At 41.0% G+C, this 16,883-nt stretch overlaps 1 protein-coding gene across 1 annotated transcript; it reads left to right on the plus strand.

Annotated features, from left to right (window-relative positions):
• Nucleotides 1-4,863: 4,863 nt before the first annotated feature.
• Nucleotides 4,864-16,621, plus strand: cbx6b (chromobox homolog 6b). Its single transcript, XM_063471466.1, has 5 exons — nt 4,864-5,919; nt 12,095-12,377; nt 12,810-13,051; nt 14,257-14,436; nt 14,944-16,621. Exons 1-5 carry the CDS (start codon nt 5,194-5,196, stop codon nt 15,172-15,174), a joined length of 1,662 nt encoding a protein of 553 aa, XP_063327536.1. The 5' UTR covers nt 4,864-5,193; the 3' UTR covers nt 15,175-16,621.
• The last annotated feature ends 262 nt before the right edge of the window (nt 16,622-16,883 follow it).

Consider the following 16,883-nt stretch of genomic DNA (forward strand, 5'->3'; position numbering starts at 1 on the left):
GAGGATTTTCCTTTCCTGCCCCAGATCAAGGCTAACAGTTTCCTCATAGGTACGTACTGATAGTTTATCTATTGTACAATTTCTTACAGTAGCATTTTTCAGCCACTAGTTTTTTCTCCTTTTCTTCTTGGATTAATACATATACCAGTTGATTTTTATATCAGCAGTGGTCCGGGGGCAGTGTATATGCCTTGTAGGTTGTAAAAGCGTTGAAAGATTCTTGATGATTCTTATTTTTAGGGTTTATGAAAATGAATGAATGAACCTGTTTCTTCTCAAAGCAGTGTTATTAGTTATACAACTAATGTCATTTAAAGAAAGAAATATATCATTATGTCAACTGAATATTTCTTTTTTAAAAAGATTGACAGAGTGCTCATATCCACCTCGATACTGATACGTTAATGTAGTACCCATGGCAAAAATTAAGGGAACAAATTGTTCAGTTTATTAAAAGTCCATATGCAGTATTGGATGCTTTGGATTGGGTCCCCTGGGACCTCAAAACATTTGTGCTTTTAAAAAACACTGATCAACACAAACAAACTGATTGGTAAAGTCATTAAAAAATGAAAAAATAAAAAACACCCATCAGATATGAGAAAAAACATACTTCTGGTGTCTGCACGGACCATAGTTGGTAGGATGTGGTTTCAACAATGCTCATTTGATACTAAGTATGCGGAGATGGTTTCATGGTTTCATATTGTTTACATCAAATTGTGATCCTACCATCTAAATGTCAGGGCAGAAACCAAGACTCGGATCAGACAACACTGCTCCAGACGTCCACTTTCTAATTTCAGTGAGCCCATTGGAAAATCAACCTGAGTTTTTTGCTCTTAGCTGACAGTACTGGCACCTGATGTGATCTTCTGCTAATGTAGCCCATCTACTTTAATGTTCAATGTGTGATACTATTCTGCATCCTTAAGTTGTAACGAGTGGTTATTTGGCCGTTGTCCTGTGACTTCTGCCATTTTCACCCAGATAACTGCTGCTCACTGGACATTTTCTGTTTTTTGGAGCATTCTTTGCGAATCCTAGAGATGATTGTGTAGGAAAATCCCAGCAGGTAAGATGAACCCATCTGGCACCAACAACCATGGTCAGTTTGAACTTCAGCGAGTCATCTTTACAATGACTACATGAGGTGCTGCCCTGTGATCAGCTGATTAGATATTTGCATTAATCAGCAGTTGATCGTGTATATCTAGTGAAACTATATGAAAGATGTATATAAGTATAAAGTATATAAAACATAATCATTGCTTTTTCTTCCACAAATAGCCATAAGGAAGGAAAGAAACTTGAAAACCTTTTCACCTATTGTTCAGAAAGACAGGGGCAGAGTTGCCTTGCCATATTTGATCAACGTGTCAAGTGTGTGGGAGGAAGGTTATCGACTCATCTCTTTACTTCATCTATCACATTTTGGTACGCGACCATCCTGCTGGCAAGCTGAAATACGCACTGCATTCATCTCGCAGGTCAGATGGATGTATTATTGTCAGCCGGTAGGTTGTTTTTTAAACATATGAGTGTCAGTGAACTCCTCATGAACTCCCAGGAAAGAGGTGTGGGTGTTGCATGGACAATAATGTATTCCTTTAGTCAATTTTAGGGCATAGATTGTCTTCTATTTTTTTATCCTGATGAAGAAGCCAGGCACAGAGTCCAGAAACACTTAGTGAAACCTTTGGTTAATTTTTTAAGCTATAATAAATTACAGACCCATCGTTCTAAAATCAGTGATAGATATATATATATATATATATATATATAGCGAGAGAGAGAGAGAGAGAGAGCAAAGATTCTTGAATTAGAAGCAATACTTTTGGATATTTTACTGACAAAACTGAGAAGCTTTGAGGAAATCTCTTCGTAGATTTCAGATAAAACCCTGTGCGAAAAGTGCAACAGCAAAATGAAACATTTCTATCACAGAAAAAAAAACTTTAAAGCTCTAACAGCGCAGTAGCACACAACACAAAGGTCAAGGGTGACTGAGATAATAAACTGAGCTCAGACATGCTGGGCACAGAGTCTCACAAAAGCTTTTATAGACGTAATAGATCAGGACTGCATTTCTATCATTAACTGGCCAGCAGCAGCAGAGTCCAGCATGCTTTACCCAGACTGGCCTTCTTAATGCACTCACATCTTTTATAATACAGCTCAATGGACTAAAAACAAACCATGCTACAGGGCTGACCCTTTATTTTGCTTACAAAAAAATCCAAAGAAACCAAAGAAAATATAATGTAATGTTCATTTAAAACATTCACAGCCACAAGAATTACTGCAGGCAACATCATACAGTTTTGTGTGCAATATATTGTGCATGCTTGTATGTTGAAGGCTCTGTTGTTAGTCTCACTTGCAAACTGCTCACGTACAAAGAAATGAACAGTCTCTCATTTTTATGGCAGTTTAATTTAATAAAGAGAGACATATCAGCCAAAATTCTAGAAAAAACACACATTACATAAAGTTATACATCAATTTACATGTCATTCAGTCAAGTAACACTTTGATCCAAAACAGCCACAATTCTAGCTCCCACAGTTACTGATACTCCTGATCTCAACTCGATGTGTGCATAAAACACGTCCATCCATAGAATCACTTTCTTCCAATCCAACCTCCCCACCACCAAGGGCCAGACCAAAGAACTGTGAAAAGATGTGAGGGACATGATTGCAGACCTGCATAAGGCTGGAATGGACTATAAGACCATCAACAAGAAACTTGGTGAGAAGGTGAGATCTGCTGGTCTGATGATCCAGAAATTGAAGAAATATAAAACTAAAAAAAGTCAGAAACTACATGGGAGGAGCTCATTAATGAACTGAAGACAGTGGGACCACAATCATCAAGAACACCACTGGTAACCACATTGGTTTGAAAACTTATAGCACACACAAGGTCCCACTGCTCAAGGAGGCCCATCTTTTGTTTTTCACTGAACATCTGATTCGGAGAAGGTTTGGGAGGAAGTGCTGTGGTCAGAAGAAACCAAAACCGAGCAGTTTGCAATGAACTCAGCCTGCCATGGAGAAAGAGAAATGCTGAGCATGACCCAGAGAACACCATCCCCACAGTCAAGCATGGAGGTGGAAACATTATGCTTTGAAGCTATGTTTCTGGTTACAGGATAACTAACCACGTTGACGGGACAATGGACATAAAATCTTAGATGATCTTTCCTGAACCAGAACACTGAAGATGGGTCGTGGATGGGCCTTCCAGCATGACAGTGACTCAAAGAAGTATCACATCAAGGTCATGCCTAGCCAGTCTCCAGACCTCAGTACAATAGAATATCTCTGGAGGGAGCTGATGCTTCAAGTTGCTAAGCAACACCAAAGAAACCAAAAGGATTTAGAAAGTTTCTGTAAAGAGGAGTGGGCCAAAATCCTCCCTGAGATGTGTGCAAACCCAATGACCAACTATAAGAAACATCTTACTGCTGTACTTGCCAACAAGGGTTTCTCCAACCTCCAGTAATAATTCGTTTCCCTTCACGATCAAATACTTATGTCACTAAATAACATTCAAAATAATTGATAGTTTTTACATAATATTTATTCTTTTAATGATTTTTGAGCGGTCCTGGGTTCAAATCTTTCATTTTTCAGCCTTTCTGCATGGTGTCTCCATGCTCTTAAGTGTGAGTGGTTGACTGTCTTTCTGTGTTGGCCATGCAACAGTTTCTGCAGGGTATCAACTAATTATTTCCCCCACTGTATGTTGAAGTACTTGCACACTCACATGTTCTGGAAAGAAAGCTACAATAACACATGCTACTGCGGCAGTGCTCAGACACTTACTATGTGCTACTTAATGTGACTTGTTTCTATTTACATTTCTCAGTTACCTCTCTTCATAGCTAAAGGACTCATTAATCTTTTTTAATATTCTAGATCTAGCGAAGCCCATGAGTTTGTTTCCACAGCAGACATCTTGGATGCCATCTCCCTCACCTATCTTAAGTTTGAGCCTTTAATACCTGTGACTTTGAGCAGTCTTAAGGTAAATCCCCTTGTTACAAGTGTGAGAATGCATGCTGCAACGCTCATTTTCATACCAGGGAGACAGACATCCCTCACAGAGAGATTGTTCCCACACCAGCCTATATGCTGGCTCCCATTTTCTATCTAAAGCGCATGCATAAATACATTTTTTTTAATTAAGAGTGTGCATCACACGGTGTAATGAAACCTCTTATTAGTTCCGGGTCTTTATCTCACACACATACACACACACACACACACACACACACACACACACACACACACACACACACACACACACACACACTAGGGTCATCATTCTGTCATCTCTGCTGCTGGGGCGCTGTTCCACAGGGAGCCTCCGGGGTGAATTATGGCTCTGCACACATCACATTACAGTATAGCCGGTCTGTAATGTGTTGTTGAGCTGGAAAATATAGCAGTAGCCAAAGGGCCGAAAAACTAATTTTCTCGTGTAATGGGAGTTTTTTTTTATGTATGTATGCAGGACAAAGCTGGCTCAGAATTTGATGGAAGCTGAAGTGAAAATGGAAAGAACAAAATCACCTCTCCTCCAAAATTTCTTTGCATGTATTCTGCAAAATAAAATTTATCTATGAAAACGGGGGAGAAAAGGGTCGCAAACCGCCCTGCCCAAAGGTTAAAGTTGTGCTGTTAAACAGTGCAGGTGGGGGACAGGTGTGTTCTGTATTTTTTTTTTTTTTTTTTTTTTACATTTAACTTCTCCTCTCTCTCCTCCATCTCTCTCCCCCTCGTGATTCCGTCTCGGCATTAACAGGCTGGATTTTTTGCCTGAAAACCGAGGACATGCGCGCTGAACAGGAGGAGGAGGAGGTGAAACACACGATCTGCTTCTGATATTTTCTGTTGACTCCGTGATCACTCAATTATGGTGCGGAACTCTCATTTTTCCATCGCCTGTTTTTTTTCTCTTAAAGCGGGATGTGAGGAGTGATTTTTGTCCCTCTCTCTCATTTATACAGACTAAACTTCAGTCATTTCACACTTTATTTAGCTTTATTTGGTGGCAAGATTTCTTTTTTATTTCTTGCAGATAAGGAGTGTTATTATTATTAGTATTGTTATTAGATTTTTCTAATAATCGATCGCCCCCGCCGCCACCCTGAAGTTCATCGTTATTATATTGGCCGCCGGGATGGTGGCCTTCATCGGAGCGGTTATCTGCATCATCGCGGCTGTCCACACCGGATCCTCCAAGGCTGCTGCGGCTCAACAGCAACCAGCAGTCGACAACCACTCGCTGTACCCGGACGCCGCAGCGCAGACACCCGCCGCTGCGGGCTCCGTGGCCCGGCCCGGCTCCCTGGGTGCTCTCCACGGTTCTGAAACGCCCGATTCAGAAGCGCCTACCTTCAACATCGGGCTCGGCGGGCTGGACGGGGTCACCGGACTCACCGGACATGACCCGACCGTCAGTCGGCTGATCTGCACTCCGATCCCAGCCGGGGAGTGCAACCCGAAAAACTTTCAGCAACAAGCGGACGACCCGTCGTTGTACGCAGGCGAAGACTGGGGCTACCTCCGCACCACCGCGGAGGAGCTCCGGCAGACCGTTCTGCAGCAGAAGGACCAAATCTTAACAGACCAGCGGACCATCAGGGAGCTGACGGGGAAGCTGTCCGAGTGTGAGAAGGGGCTGGACGGGAAAAGTGGTAGGAGCAGCAGCAGCGCGGGAAGACGTGGGAGCTCCGCGGCGCTGCGAGGAGGCAAAGGCGCGGCGCAGGAGGCGCACCTGGACCGGATCATGGTGCGGGACAGCCCGTCTGCGACCTCCGACGGTGCCCACCTGCTCACAGTGCGAGCTGTGGATGAACTGGAGCAGGCTATAACTCAGCTCAAAGACCGTATAGAGAAACTGGAGGTAGGTAGAGTGTCGAGAAAAGCACACAAACCACCCTCTGCATACAAATCAAGCAGCACTTGATCGAGATGTAATTAATCCCAGGGAGCAGTATTTAGTCACCACAGGGACCTGAGGGCACAAAGAAGAATCTCCACAGTGTAAGACTGATGGAGAGGGAGCTGTTTTAAATATTTATAACACACTCCTCCGTGCTGGCCACTGTGAAGACACCTAGCTGTTTATTTCTTCTTTACTCTAGAGCTCCCTTTAGGATTTATGGATATGACCCATGAAAGCAAGGGGTTTATTTTTTTCAGTGAACTATCTGCTACAGTGTTTGTGTCAGTTGTTAATAACACCTAATTTTCTCCATGTCATCACACCTGACATACGTAATGAAGCCCACATGCACTGTTGCTAATTCCAGAACTGAAATGATAAAATAATGGAAAGGGTGAAGAGTGAGGCGTGCAGGGAGAGCAGGAGACAGTGAAGGAAAGAAGGTAGCAGAGTGACATCAAACACACTCTTACTTGACCAGATTCAGATGAAGGATAACCTCATTTTGGGGCTAAAGAAATGACATGAATAATTCAGGAGGTTCCTGTTTGTTTGGTCCAAACACAGGCTGATTGTGTTTCCCTGCAGTTCTGCTCTTCAGATGTAGTTTATGTAGGACATGCTTGTGTGGTGGGTCACTTCCTTTGTTCGGTCTGTTGTTTCTGCGTTGCCACTGTCAGAGAAAACCTCTATAGGATGCATGCATGTGATCTGTCACACATAACCTTATCACCCTACACTGCTGTCAGAAGGCTTTCATCCCTGTTCTCACAGAACTTAAGTTGTGCCTGAGTTGAATTCCTGCACTGTTGCTATTTTTCTCTTGTTTTTTCTTTCACCCACGTACCCCCCCAAACTGTTTCTTCTACCATCCAAGTCCCGTTTCTACATACTGGAGCTATTTGCTTTGCTTCTGTGGGAGATATGGATTTTTTCTTTTTTTCAGACCTTGTGAACTGGTGGTCAAAGGTGGAAAGCACTGGTTAAATCCCATGAACCTAGCTTTCTTCTTGCATGTGGTCTCCAGGACTTGTTTTGCATCATGTCTAGTCTGCTGCAGCTGCTAATACAGCCAGCTATGCCCAAATATTTGTACAACCAGAAAAAAAAAAGAAAAATAACTGTCATGATGTCTCCCCATGTATCAGGAGAGCAATTAATCTGAATTGAATATATCCCATTAGCATTAACACATTAGCTTCAATATATTACAGCAGAAGCACCACACTGTGCTTGAAAATTTAAATCAAAGAGCCTTCTCGTTCTGGGTATTATTGTTCAATTCAATTCAATTCAATTCAATTTTATTTATATAGCGCCAAATCACAACAAAAGTCGCCTCAAGGCGCTTTATATTGTACAGTAGATAGCACAATATTAAATACAGAGAAAAACCCAACAATCATATCATATGACCCCCTATGAGCAAGCACTTTGGCGACAGTGGGAAGGAAAAACTCCCTTTTAACAGGAAGAAACCTCCGGCAGAACCAGGCTCAGGGAGGGGCGGGGCCATCTGCTGCGACCGGTTGGGGTGAAAGAAGGAAAACAGGATAAAGACATGCTGTGGAAGAGAGACAGAGATTAATAACAGATATGATTCGATGCAGAGAGGTCTATTAACACATAGTGAGTGAGAAGGTGACTGGAAAGGAAAAACTCGATGCATCATGGGAATCCCCGGCAGCCTACGTCTATTGCAGCATAACTAAGGGAGGATTCAGGGTCACCTGGTCCAGCCCTAACTATATGCTTTAGCAAAAAGGAAAGTTTTAAGCCTAATCTTGAAAGTAGAGATAGTGTCTGTCTCCCGAATCCAAACTGGAAGCTGGTTCCACAGAAGAGGGGCCTGAAAACTGAAGGCTCTCCCTCCCATACTACTTTTAAATACCCTAGGGACAACAAGTAGGCCTGCAGAGCGAGAGCGAAGTGCTCTAATAGGGTGATATGGTACTACAAGGTCATTAAGATAAGATGGGGCCTGATTATTTAAGACCTTGTAAGTGAGGAGCAGGATTTTTAATTCAATTCTGGATTTAACAGGAAGCCAATGAAGGGAAGCCAAAACAGGAGAAATATGCTCTCTCTTCCTAGTCCCTGTCAGGACTCTTGCTGCAGCATTTTGGATTAACTGAAGACTTTTCAGCGAGTTTTTAGGACATCCTGATAATAAAGAATTACAGTAGTCCAGCCTGGAAGTAATGAAGGCATGAACTAGTTTTTCAGCATCACTCTGAGACAGGATATTTCTAATTTTAGAGATGTTGCGCAAACGGAAGAAAGCAGTCTTACATATTTGTTTAATATGTGCCTTGAAGGACATGTCCTGGTCAAAAATGACTCCAAGGTTCCTCACAGCATTACTGGAGGCCAAGGTAATGCCATCCAGAGTAAGAATCTGGTTAGATACCATATTTCTAAGATTTTCAGGGCCGAGTACAATAACCTCAGTTTTATCTGAATTAAGAAGCAGAAAGTTAGCGGCCATCCAGGTCTTTATGTCTTTAAGACATTCCTGCAGTTTAACTAATTGGTGTGTGTTACCTGGCTTCATGGATAGATAGAGCTGCGTATCATCTGCATAGCAGTGAAAATTTATGCTATGTCTTCTAATGATGCTGCCTAGGGGAAGCATGTATAATGTAAATAGAATTGGTCCTAGCACTGAACCCTGTGGAACTCCATAATAGACCTTAGTGTGTGAAGAGGACTCTTCATTTACTTGAACAAATTGGAGTCTATTAGATAGATATGATACAAACCACTGCAGTGCAGTACCTGTAATACCTACAGCATGTTCCAATCGCTCTAATAGGATATTATGATCAACAGTATCAAACGCTACACTAAGGTCTAGCAGGACAAGCACAGAGATGAGTCCACTGTCAGAGGCCATAAGAAGATCATTTGTAACCTTCACTAAAGCTGTTTCTGTGCTGTGATGAGCTCTGAAACCTGACTGAAACTCTTCAAATAAGCCATTCCTCTGCAGATGATCTGTTAGCTGTTTGACAACTACTCTTTCAAGGATTTTTGATATGAAAGGAAGGTTGGAGATTGGCCTATAATTAGCTAAGACAGCTGGGTCTAGAGATTGCTTTTTAAGTAAGGGTTTAACTACAGCCACCTTGAAGGCCTGTGGTACATAGCCAATTATTAGAGATAGGTTGTCTGTATTATACAGTAAGCATCAGTTTTTTACTAATCATATAAAAGAAGACATTTCTTCTCTTAAACTAGTGTGCCAGGAGCATGAATAAAAATATTTAATTACTGCAGAGGCTGACTTGACTTTTGCTCCAGTGCCACTGTGCGTGCTTTATTTTCACTTATGTTTTCATCCACTGCTGAATGTCCTGAAATTTGCAGGATGAGGTCTAATTTGGATGTGCTGCTGATATTTCATCTGTGACCAACATTAGGTTAAAACCTCACATGTGAAACTCGGTCTGCATTTTGCTCAAAGCACTGTTGTGCTTTTAACTACAGCCTCACAGACCCACTCTCATGGAAATGCCAAGATAGCACACAAAGAAATATGGCAAAAACCTCAAACAAACTCTCCAAATCATCTCTGAGATCATGCCAACAACTGTACTAGCAGTTACAGTTGGAGCTGCAGTACAGATTTATAAAGCAGAACTAATGTGAGCATCATTTTTTTAGGGTAGCTCAGGTGGTACAGCAGGTCTTCTACTAAAGGTGGTGGGAGGGGCAGATCACCAGGGAGGCAAGGGGAGCGACTGCCACCCTGACTAGACCTCTTGCCCCATCTTTGGCCCCTCATGTAAAATCTTCTCGATCCGCCAGTGGTTGGTAGTTTGATTTCTCGCTGTTCCAGCCTCTAGTCTGCAGGCCAAAGTATCCTTGGGTAAGATACTGAGCCTGAAATTGTTCTCTAATGTGTGAATGTTAGATATAAAACACTTAAGCATAGACGAAAAAAAGTGTTTTTGTGAATGGGTGAATGAGACATGTTGAATACTGTTGGGTCCTTAAGTAGAGTAGAGCTGTGCTATAAACCAGAACCAGACCAGTTACTATTTCCCATAATATTAACAATGAATGAAGCATGACGACACATCTGTTTCAGAATCAGTGATTAAAGCTTTTTTTTGTTTTAGCTTGACAATAATGACATATTGCAACTTTCGGGAAAAAGCCTTGCTGACAGTTTTATTGCTGATTTTATCAGAAAATGCACCCAGTCCTATAAAGTGGTGTTTTTATGGCTGGAGAGACTGCTAAAGTACATCTTAATATAATGCTGTGAGCATTTCATTGGAAATTCCATCTGTCATCTATCTTTGCTCCATCAAAAACCTTGAATATGCATTAAAGCTGCATATACATGTTCAGTGTGTTTCTCATGAGTATAGTATATTTCCCAGGCATCTCTGTATATTTAGACTGCATATACCATGTAATAATGTGCTCGGGGAACAGCCTGGACAAGCAGGTTTGAGGAAACTTGCTGAGTCTTTATTTACCTCAGTGCTTCCTTTGTGGTTTGAGTGTTCAGTGAATCACATTAATATGGAATTGTGAGTTTCTGTTATTTGGTGAGATGACTCACCTTATTTAGGAACTCGATAAACATTTTTTTTGCCATTTTTTCTGGAGCAACAAGTGCTATTAAGTTTAGACTGCTTTATTCATGGTTCAGTTTTTTTTTAGTGGAAAGCGAAGCCTTAAAACTGAGAATAGCAGCTGACAGGGTAAATAATGGGCAATGAAGGAAAAACATGTCAATGTTTAGCTGCGGTGAACTTAGAGATTCAATAAAGCTGCTTTCAGATGCTCCCTTATTCGCAAGGTGTCACCACAGCAGGCAGACTTTTTACTCTGGATGCCCTCTCTCACACAACACCAAAGGGATTTGTGTCTCCTTCTGCATTTAAACTGAGGATCTTTTGCTTGCTAGGCAAATGTGTAAATCACTATACTGTGGCGCCTCTAAAACACAGAGATCCACTATTATTAAGAATATAAAAAAACAGTTTAGAGGAATATTATATAGAAATACATTTATTTAGAATTTTTGCCAAGAGCTGAGATAATCTAACTCCCTTATATCTGCCTGCTTTGTACTGACCTGGCTGTCTGAAGACTGAAAAAAAGGGGGGCGTACTCTGTTTGCAGGTAGGCTGAACTGAAGCAGGTGTTTGGGGAACTGGAGATCGGCTCGCAGTTAGAGTTTAGTAGGGCGTGTGGCAGACAGAGAGTGGGCAGGGAGAGGAGCAGAAAAAGTCAGGTAATCCAGGAAAAAAGCAGAATAAACCTTGATGCAAAATGAGTCTAGTCAGCTGGAGTAAACTTACAAAGAACTGAGAGAATTTGCATGTTAATGATCAAGGAACTGACCTCACAGCCCATTGTTCTTCAAATGTACTGTTTATAAGATTGGGGAAACCTGCGGTCAGCTGAGACTGAAGAAGTGACTTGGATGAGTGACTGAAAATACTACGTCCAGATGAACAGAATCAACCTTTTGGGAACTGAGAAAGTTGCACTTCTCCAACAAAAGGCATCTGGAAAAATTGAAGCTAAGACACTAGCGAGGATAGTGATATACAGTATATATACATATGAGTGAAGCAGGGACAGATGCAAAAGCCTTGATGGTCTGTTAAGATTGATATACAGTATGTTACATATATGAAATAAAAAGCCAAAGTATAAAAATATAACATTCTCTTCTTGTTAGAGTTTGTGCCAGACTATGTTTGCCTGCATGCCAACCAAGCAAACTGTGCAACAGGATAGAAATAGACTCACACACACTCAGAAAACATGCTTCCCAAAATGCTGATGTGTTCTTTTAAGTGGAAAATTTTTTAAACCTATCCACAGCATATAAAGACTCCTTATTAAATCAGTCCTTTAAATTCTCCAGAAGTGTTCTTTTTCCTTTTCCCCAAAACATAGTTTTAGTGTTAGAGTTCAGAGTTAGGATGTACATGAAGTTTGGATAAAGAACTTGTTGCTGCTTCTTTTTTTTTTCATATAATACCCATACTGCTAGAATTACTAAACAGCCCCTTCCATAGAGACTGTGCACTTTTATTTCATCCTTAGACTTTATAAACCACATTCTGACCAAGTTTTCTTCCACTGACTCCCTCCTCTGCAGTCAGATATTGGCCCATTTCCTCACAACCAGACAGACAGCAACACCTCCGGAGTGCCAGAGGAAGGTGGGATGTCTGGCGGCCCAGAAAGGTTGCCTGATCCTGGGCATAGAGATGGTTCTGACAGCTCCTGGAGGATGGACGACTTAGAGGTCGAGCTGGAGAAGAAGGTGCAGCTTCTCGAGAAAGAGAGAAAAGCCTTGAGGCTGGAAACAGAGAAACACAATCAGGAAATCGAGCGGGGCATCAATAAACTACACCACCGAATCTCAGGGCTGGAGGAAGGTACGGCATCATTGCAAAGGGGGAAAAATGGAAGAAAAAAGCAGAACATTCGCATTTGTGTGCAGCCGCATTTTAATGTGCATTAATGAAAAAGAATTTTAAAATGATGAGAGAAATGACGAGTGACTGATTAATCACTCACAAAATGAATTAAGTTACTAATGATGAGAAATAATCTGGCATAAAAAATAACCCTAGAGGTTCGACTTTCTTTTGCTTTTAATCAAATCAAGCCATGGGCTTTCATTATAATGAATAAATCATGTTCAACTTGTGTAAAAGAAAAAAAAAGATGAGAAAGACTATAAAATTCATACCCAGCTTAAAAAACACATCAGATGCTGTGACGAAAATGCAGTTATATAATAAAAGCTGGGAAACTGTTTGATCTGCTTAACTGGTTTCTCTTTACACTCTCTGTCACTTCCCCAGGTTTCTCAGGGCATTCTTTCCCAGAGGGCTACAGATTGTCCTTCCCAACACGGACAAACTACATGTACGCTGTTGTGACGCACTCCATGCCAAAGCTGCGGGCCTTCACCATCTGCCTGTGGCTGCGTCCCGCGGAGAGAGGCATCGGGACCCCCGTGTCGTACGCTGTCCCCGAACAGCCGAATGAACTGGTGCTGCTGCAAGGCCTGCACGCTCCTGCTGAGCTGCTCATCAATGACAAGGTACTGAGAGTCTCTGACAGTGTGGGGAGTGAATACCTATTTCACAACTTCTCTGTAGTCCTCTGGATTTTCAAGGGAGCTTCTCAGCCTTTTTTCAAATGATTTTTCGGTTCAATTCAGTTTTATTTATATAGTGCCAAATCAGACAACAGTCACCCAAATGTGCTTTATCTTGTAAACACCCTACAGTAACAGAGAGAAAACCTCAACAATCAAGGTTCAAGGTTCAAACAACCACCTTTGAAAAGCAGTTGGTGACAGTGGGAAGGAAAAACTCCCTTTTAACAGGAAGAAAAGGGGAAGAGCAGCCATATTCTAGCTTGGGGGTGATGGGAGGAAAACGAGATAACAGACACACCGTGGAAGAGAGCCATGATCTATTTGATGATTAAAACCTTAAAGGCACTCATGTACAATGTTTGCCACTAGTGGGGTACATAAAAACCATAAAAGGGTAATGGTTTAAATCCACTCGTCAGCTGGAGCCTTTCTGTGTCGAGTTTGCATGTTCTTCAGGGACTCTTCCGATCACCGTCCAAAGACACGTTTGTTAGGTTAACTGGTGGTTCAAAAACGGCTATAGGTGTGAATGGTTGCCTCTCTGTGTGTTAGCCCTGCTACAGACTAACGACCTGCCCAATGTGTACCCCACCTCTTGCCCTGTGACAGCTGGGAAGCTGTTAAGAATAGATGGATGGATCGATAAAAAATTATAGCCTAAATTTGAATTTCTACTGTCTGTTGAGGAAGAAAAAGTGCTTTGAATTAGCATACAAATAAGCAGAACACATCAAACGAAACAGCCAATTTAGACAAGCTAAATAACCCCATTCATGTGTTTAAATGATAAACTGAGATACCACCTTGGGTGGCAGGGTAGTGTAGCGCAGTGCAGTGGCTTTAGGCACAATCCAATGAAGTCATTATGGTAATAGATGCCTGGAGAAAAAGTTGTGTGTCCTTGGAGGTAACAGAATGTCTTTGGTACAAGTTAAAAGCTGTATAAGAGCCATCTTTAGAACTTTAGCATCAAAAGGTGTCTAAGGGCTGTCTTATGACTTTAGAGCTGCATTTCTTTCATGCAAATGCAATCTCAGCACAAGCTGTCTGATGACCCGCCTTACCTTCAGAACTGTGGCACTCACAAAACCTCTCACAATGACATCTGCTTCATCTAGACTGCCCTTTTGTTCCTCTCTTCTTAGGTGGCTCAGTTGCCTCTGAACCTCTCCAGGGGCAGCTGGCAGCACATCTGTGTGAGCTGGACACAAAAGGGAGGAGTGTGGCAGGCCTACCAAGGGGGGAGGCTGAAGGGAGAAGGTCACGGACTAGCCGCTGGACATCACATTCGACCTGATGGAGTGCTCATTCTCGGGCAAGAGCAGGTGAATAAATTACATAATTAAGTAACTAAAGTTTTAGCTGGTTAAAAGCAGACAAGAAGCTTAGAGAAAAAGTTCATTTGGCGAGTCCTCCTGAGTACAGCACAGTCAAAAGTTTAGCCACTGCGGCTGTGGCTCTGCTCACCTATTGGCTTCTCTGTTAGCTGTAATTAAAACTAGAAAATGAAAGCATCAGTGACTTTGAGAAAGTAAGCAAATCCATGAATTATATTTTCTGCTTGCCTGCATTCAGATACTGCGCTAAGATGTGATGCTATAAATGAGATGTGTATGTGTGATGGATACAGAGCTGGTAGTTAAAAGAGCCCGCCCCACATGTCTGCTTTTGTTTCTTGGCTTGTGTTCATACTGATCACCACATCTTTTTCATTTCCCAAAATTCAAATCCACGCTCTTGCCAAAGGCAACAAAAAAGATAAAGCTGTGCTCATAGGCATTAGAAATAAAAGTGCATTTATTTTAGGTATGTGTATTTGTTTTTTTCTCCAGGATTCCCTGGGTGGAGGTTTTGACTCATCCCAAGCCTTGGTTGGAGAGTTGTCCCAGGTGGGTCTTTGGGACCGGGTCCTGACGTCCAACCAGGTGGCCAGCTTAGCCCGATGTGGCAAAATAACCCAGGGCAGTGTGGTACCCTGGGCTGAGAATGGAGTTGATGTTTATGGTGGAGCAACCAAAGACCCCGGGGAGCCTTGCAGTAAACACAGCAGGAGTTCTCAGTGAACTACAGGGGTGGGTTTTGAAGGGAAAGATTCCACATCTCCAGTATTACCACTAACAAGGGACGTTTGAAACAGTAAAAAACTTCTAAAACTGTGTGGCATTGGATAACAGTGTAACATGGAAAAAGAAACTAATGGCATACATTTATATGAAGTGAGAAGGGGCTTTACAGTTACTTCTGAGACACCTAACAGTCCAACAGATGCTCTTATCCTCTGGAAGGTTGTGCAATACAAGATAAATACAAATGTAGTATGCAAACAGATTGTATTTTTAAAGTATATATAGTCCATTTCTTAAATTAGAATATAAAATGAAAATTACGGTGTAGATTTGCTCACTTAAAAACAGCAGCTAATAGCTACTGTTAGCAGTAACAGTAGCTAATTGCTAATTAGAACTTGTATAACTACTTAGCTAAAATGCTACACTGCCATCTTTAAATAAATAAATGATTCCTCATTTTACAAAACATACTTTCTTGTTGGGAGTTTTGAGTAGAGGTATTTGAATGTTGTAAAGCAGCCAGCTAACTTAGCGTACCAAACAATTTCTTTACTTAGATAAGCAATCAGACATGAAAGTCCTCAATCACTTCTGTTCAGTTCAGTTAAATTTCGTAGATCCCGAAGGCTGCAGAATTAAATGTATTCCCACTGAAATACATTTTAGTGCCAATACATTCAATACTGACAGTTTTTAGTTTTACATATACTTTAGAAGTGCTTACGGCTAATAGCTGATGAGTATTATTTAAAACGGAGTTATCAAGTTCTAATAGCTTCTGTGGATTTCAGTGTTTTTGTAAAATACTTGTAGTGGGTTGTTGAGGTAGAGAAAGTTGTCATCATTTGGAAGTTCAGGGTAATCCAAGCTTCTTAAGTTTTATTGGGAAAAATAATGAACTCCAAAAAGTTAGTGTGTATATGGCACAGTAAAAGTGTTATAAGAACACACACAGTGAATGGGCGTATTGTAAAGTTTAATGAGAGTAGAAGTGTGTTATATAAATGCAGACCATTTACCTCATTAACAAGAAAAAAAGGAATTACAGCTGATGTGACAAGATTTGCAAGAAACTTCTGATGATTATCCAGCATTGTAAAAGATCTTGATTTCTCTGTAAGACAACTATTATGTATTTACTCCCTAGATTTTGTACAAAATACAATATGAATGAGTTTAATGGCAGATACTGTAACTTTTGAAGAGTGGCAGATGATGTATTTCAAACACTTTTGCTAAGTTAGCCAGCTGCTGCAGTAGTGTTAATTATATACATTGTGTGAGACTGGCAATCGCCTTTTATCAAAGTCTTAACAAGAAAGCAAATAAAGAAAATTCCAACCCGTGGAATTTTTACTTAAATCAGCTAAAAATAGTGGTTATGATGTCATTTAGCAGTCAGAACTGTGCAAAAATTGAATTTTTCAATAGCACTTTATAATATGGCCTGTTACTAACAGTTTAATTCTCTACTATAAAATACCATAAAATGCAATTTTATGGTATTTTATCTAAAATTATAATGTAATTTTTTAAACCTATAAATACTTAGATTCACTAAAAAGGGTGGTTATAATCCAATGCTTGTTTTCTTAAGGGTTTTTTGAATAAGTAGGAATATGTACTTCTATTATCAAAAATTCATCATGCCCACCAAAAAACTGACATGTAGTTACAATTTAAGGTTGGAAGGTTAAACCTCT

This window comes from Pelmatolapia mariae, linkage group LG4 (genome assembly GCF_036321145.2).
Source record: "Pelmatolapia mariae isolate MD_Pm_ZW linkage group LG4, Pm_UMD_F_2, whole genome shotgun sequence".
Classification (NCBI taxonomy): domain Eukaryota; kingdom Metazoa; phylum Chordata; class Actinopteri; order Cichliformes; family Cichlidae; genus Pelmatolapia; species Pelmatolapia mariae.

Excerpts from the sequence above, each read along its gene's own strand:
- cbx6b (XM_063471466.1), top strand. The coding sequence starts at position 5,194 with ATGGTGGCCTTCATCGGAGCGGTTATCTGCATCATCGCGGCTGTCCAC. Across the intron at positions 5,920-12,094 it reads ACCGTATAGAGAAACTGGAG|TCAGATATTGGCCCATTTCC; the intron begins GTAGGTAGAGTG and ends CCTCCTCTGCAG. Across the intron at positions 14,437-14,943 it reads TCATTCTCGGGCAAGAGCAG|GATTCCCTGGGTGGAGGTTT; the intron begins GTGAATAAATTA and ends TTTTTTCTCCAG.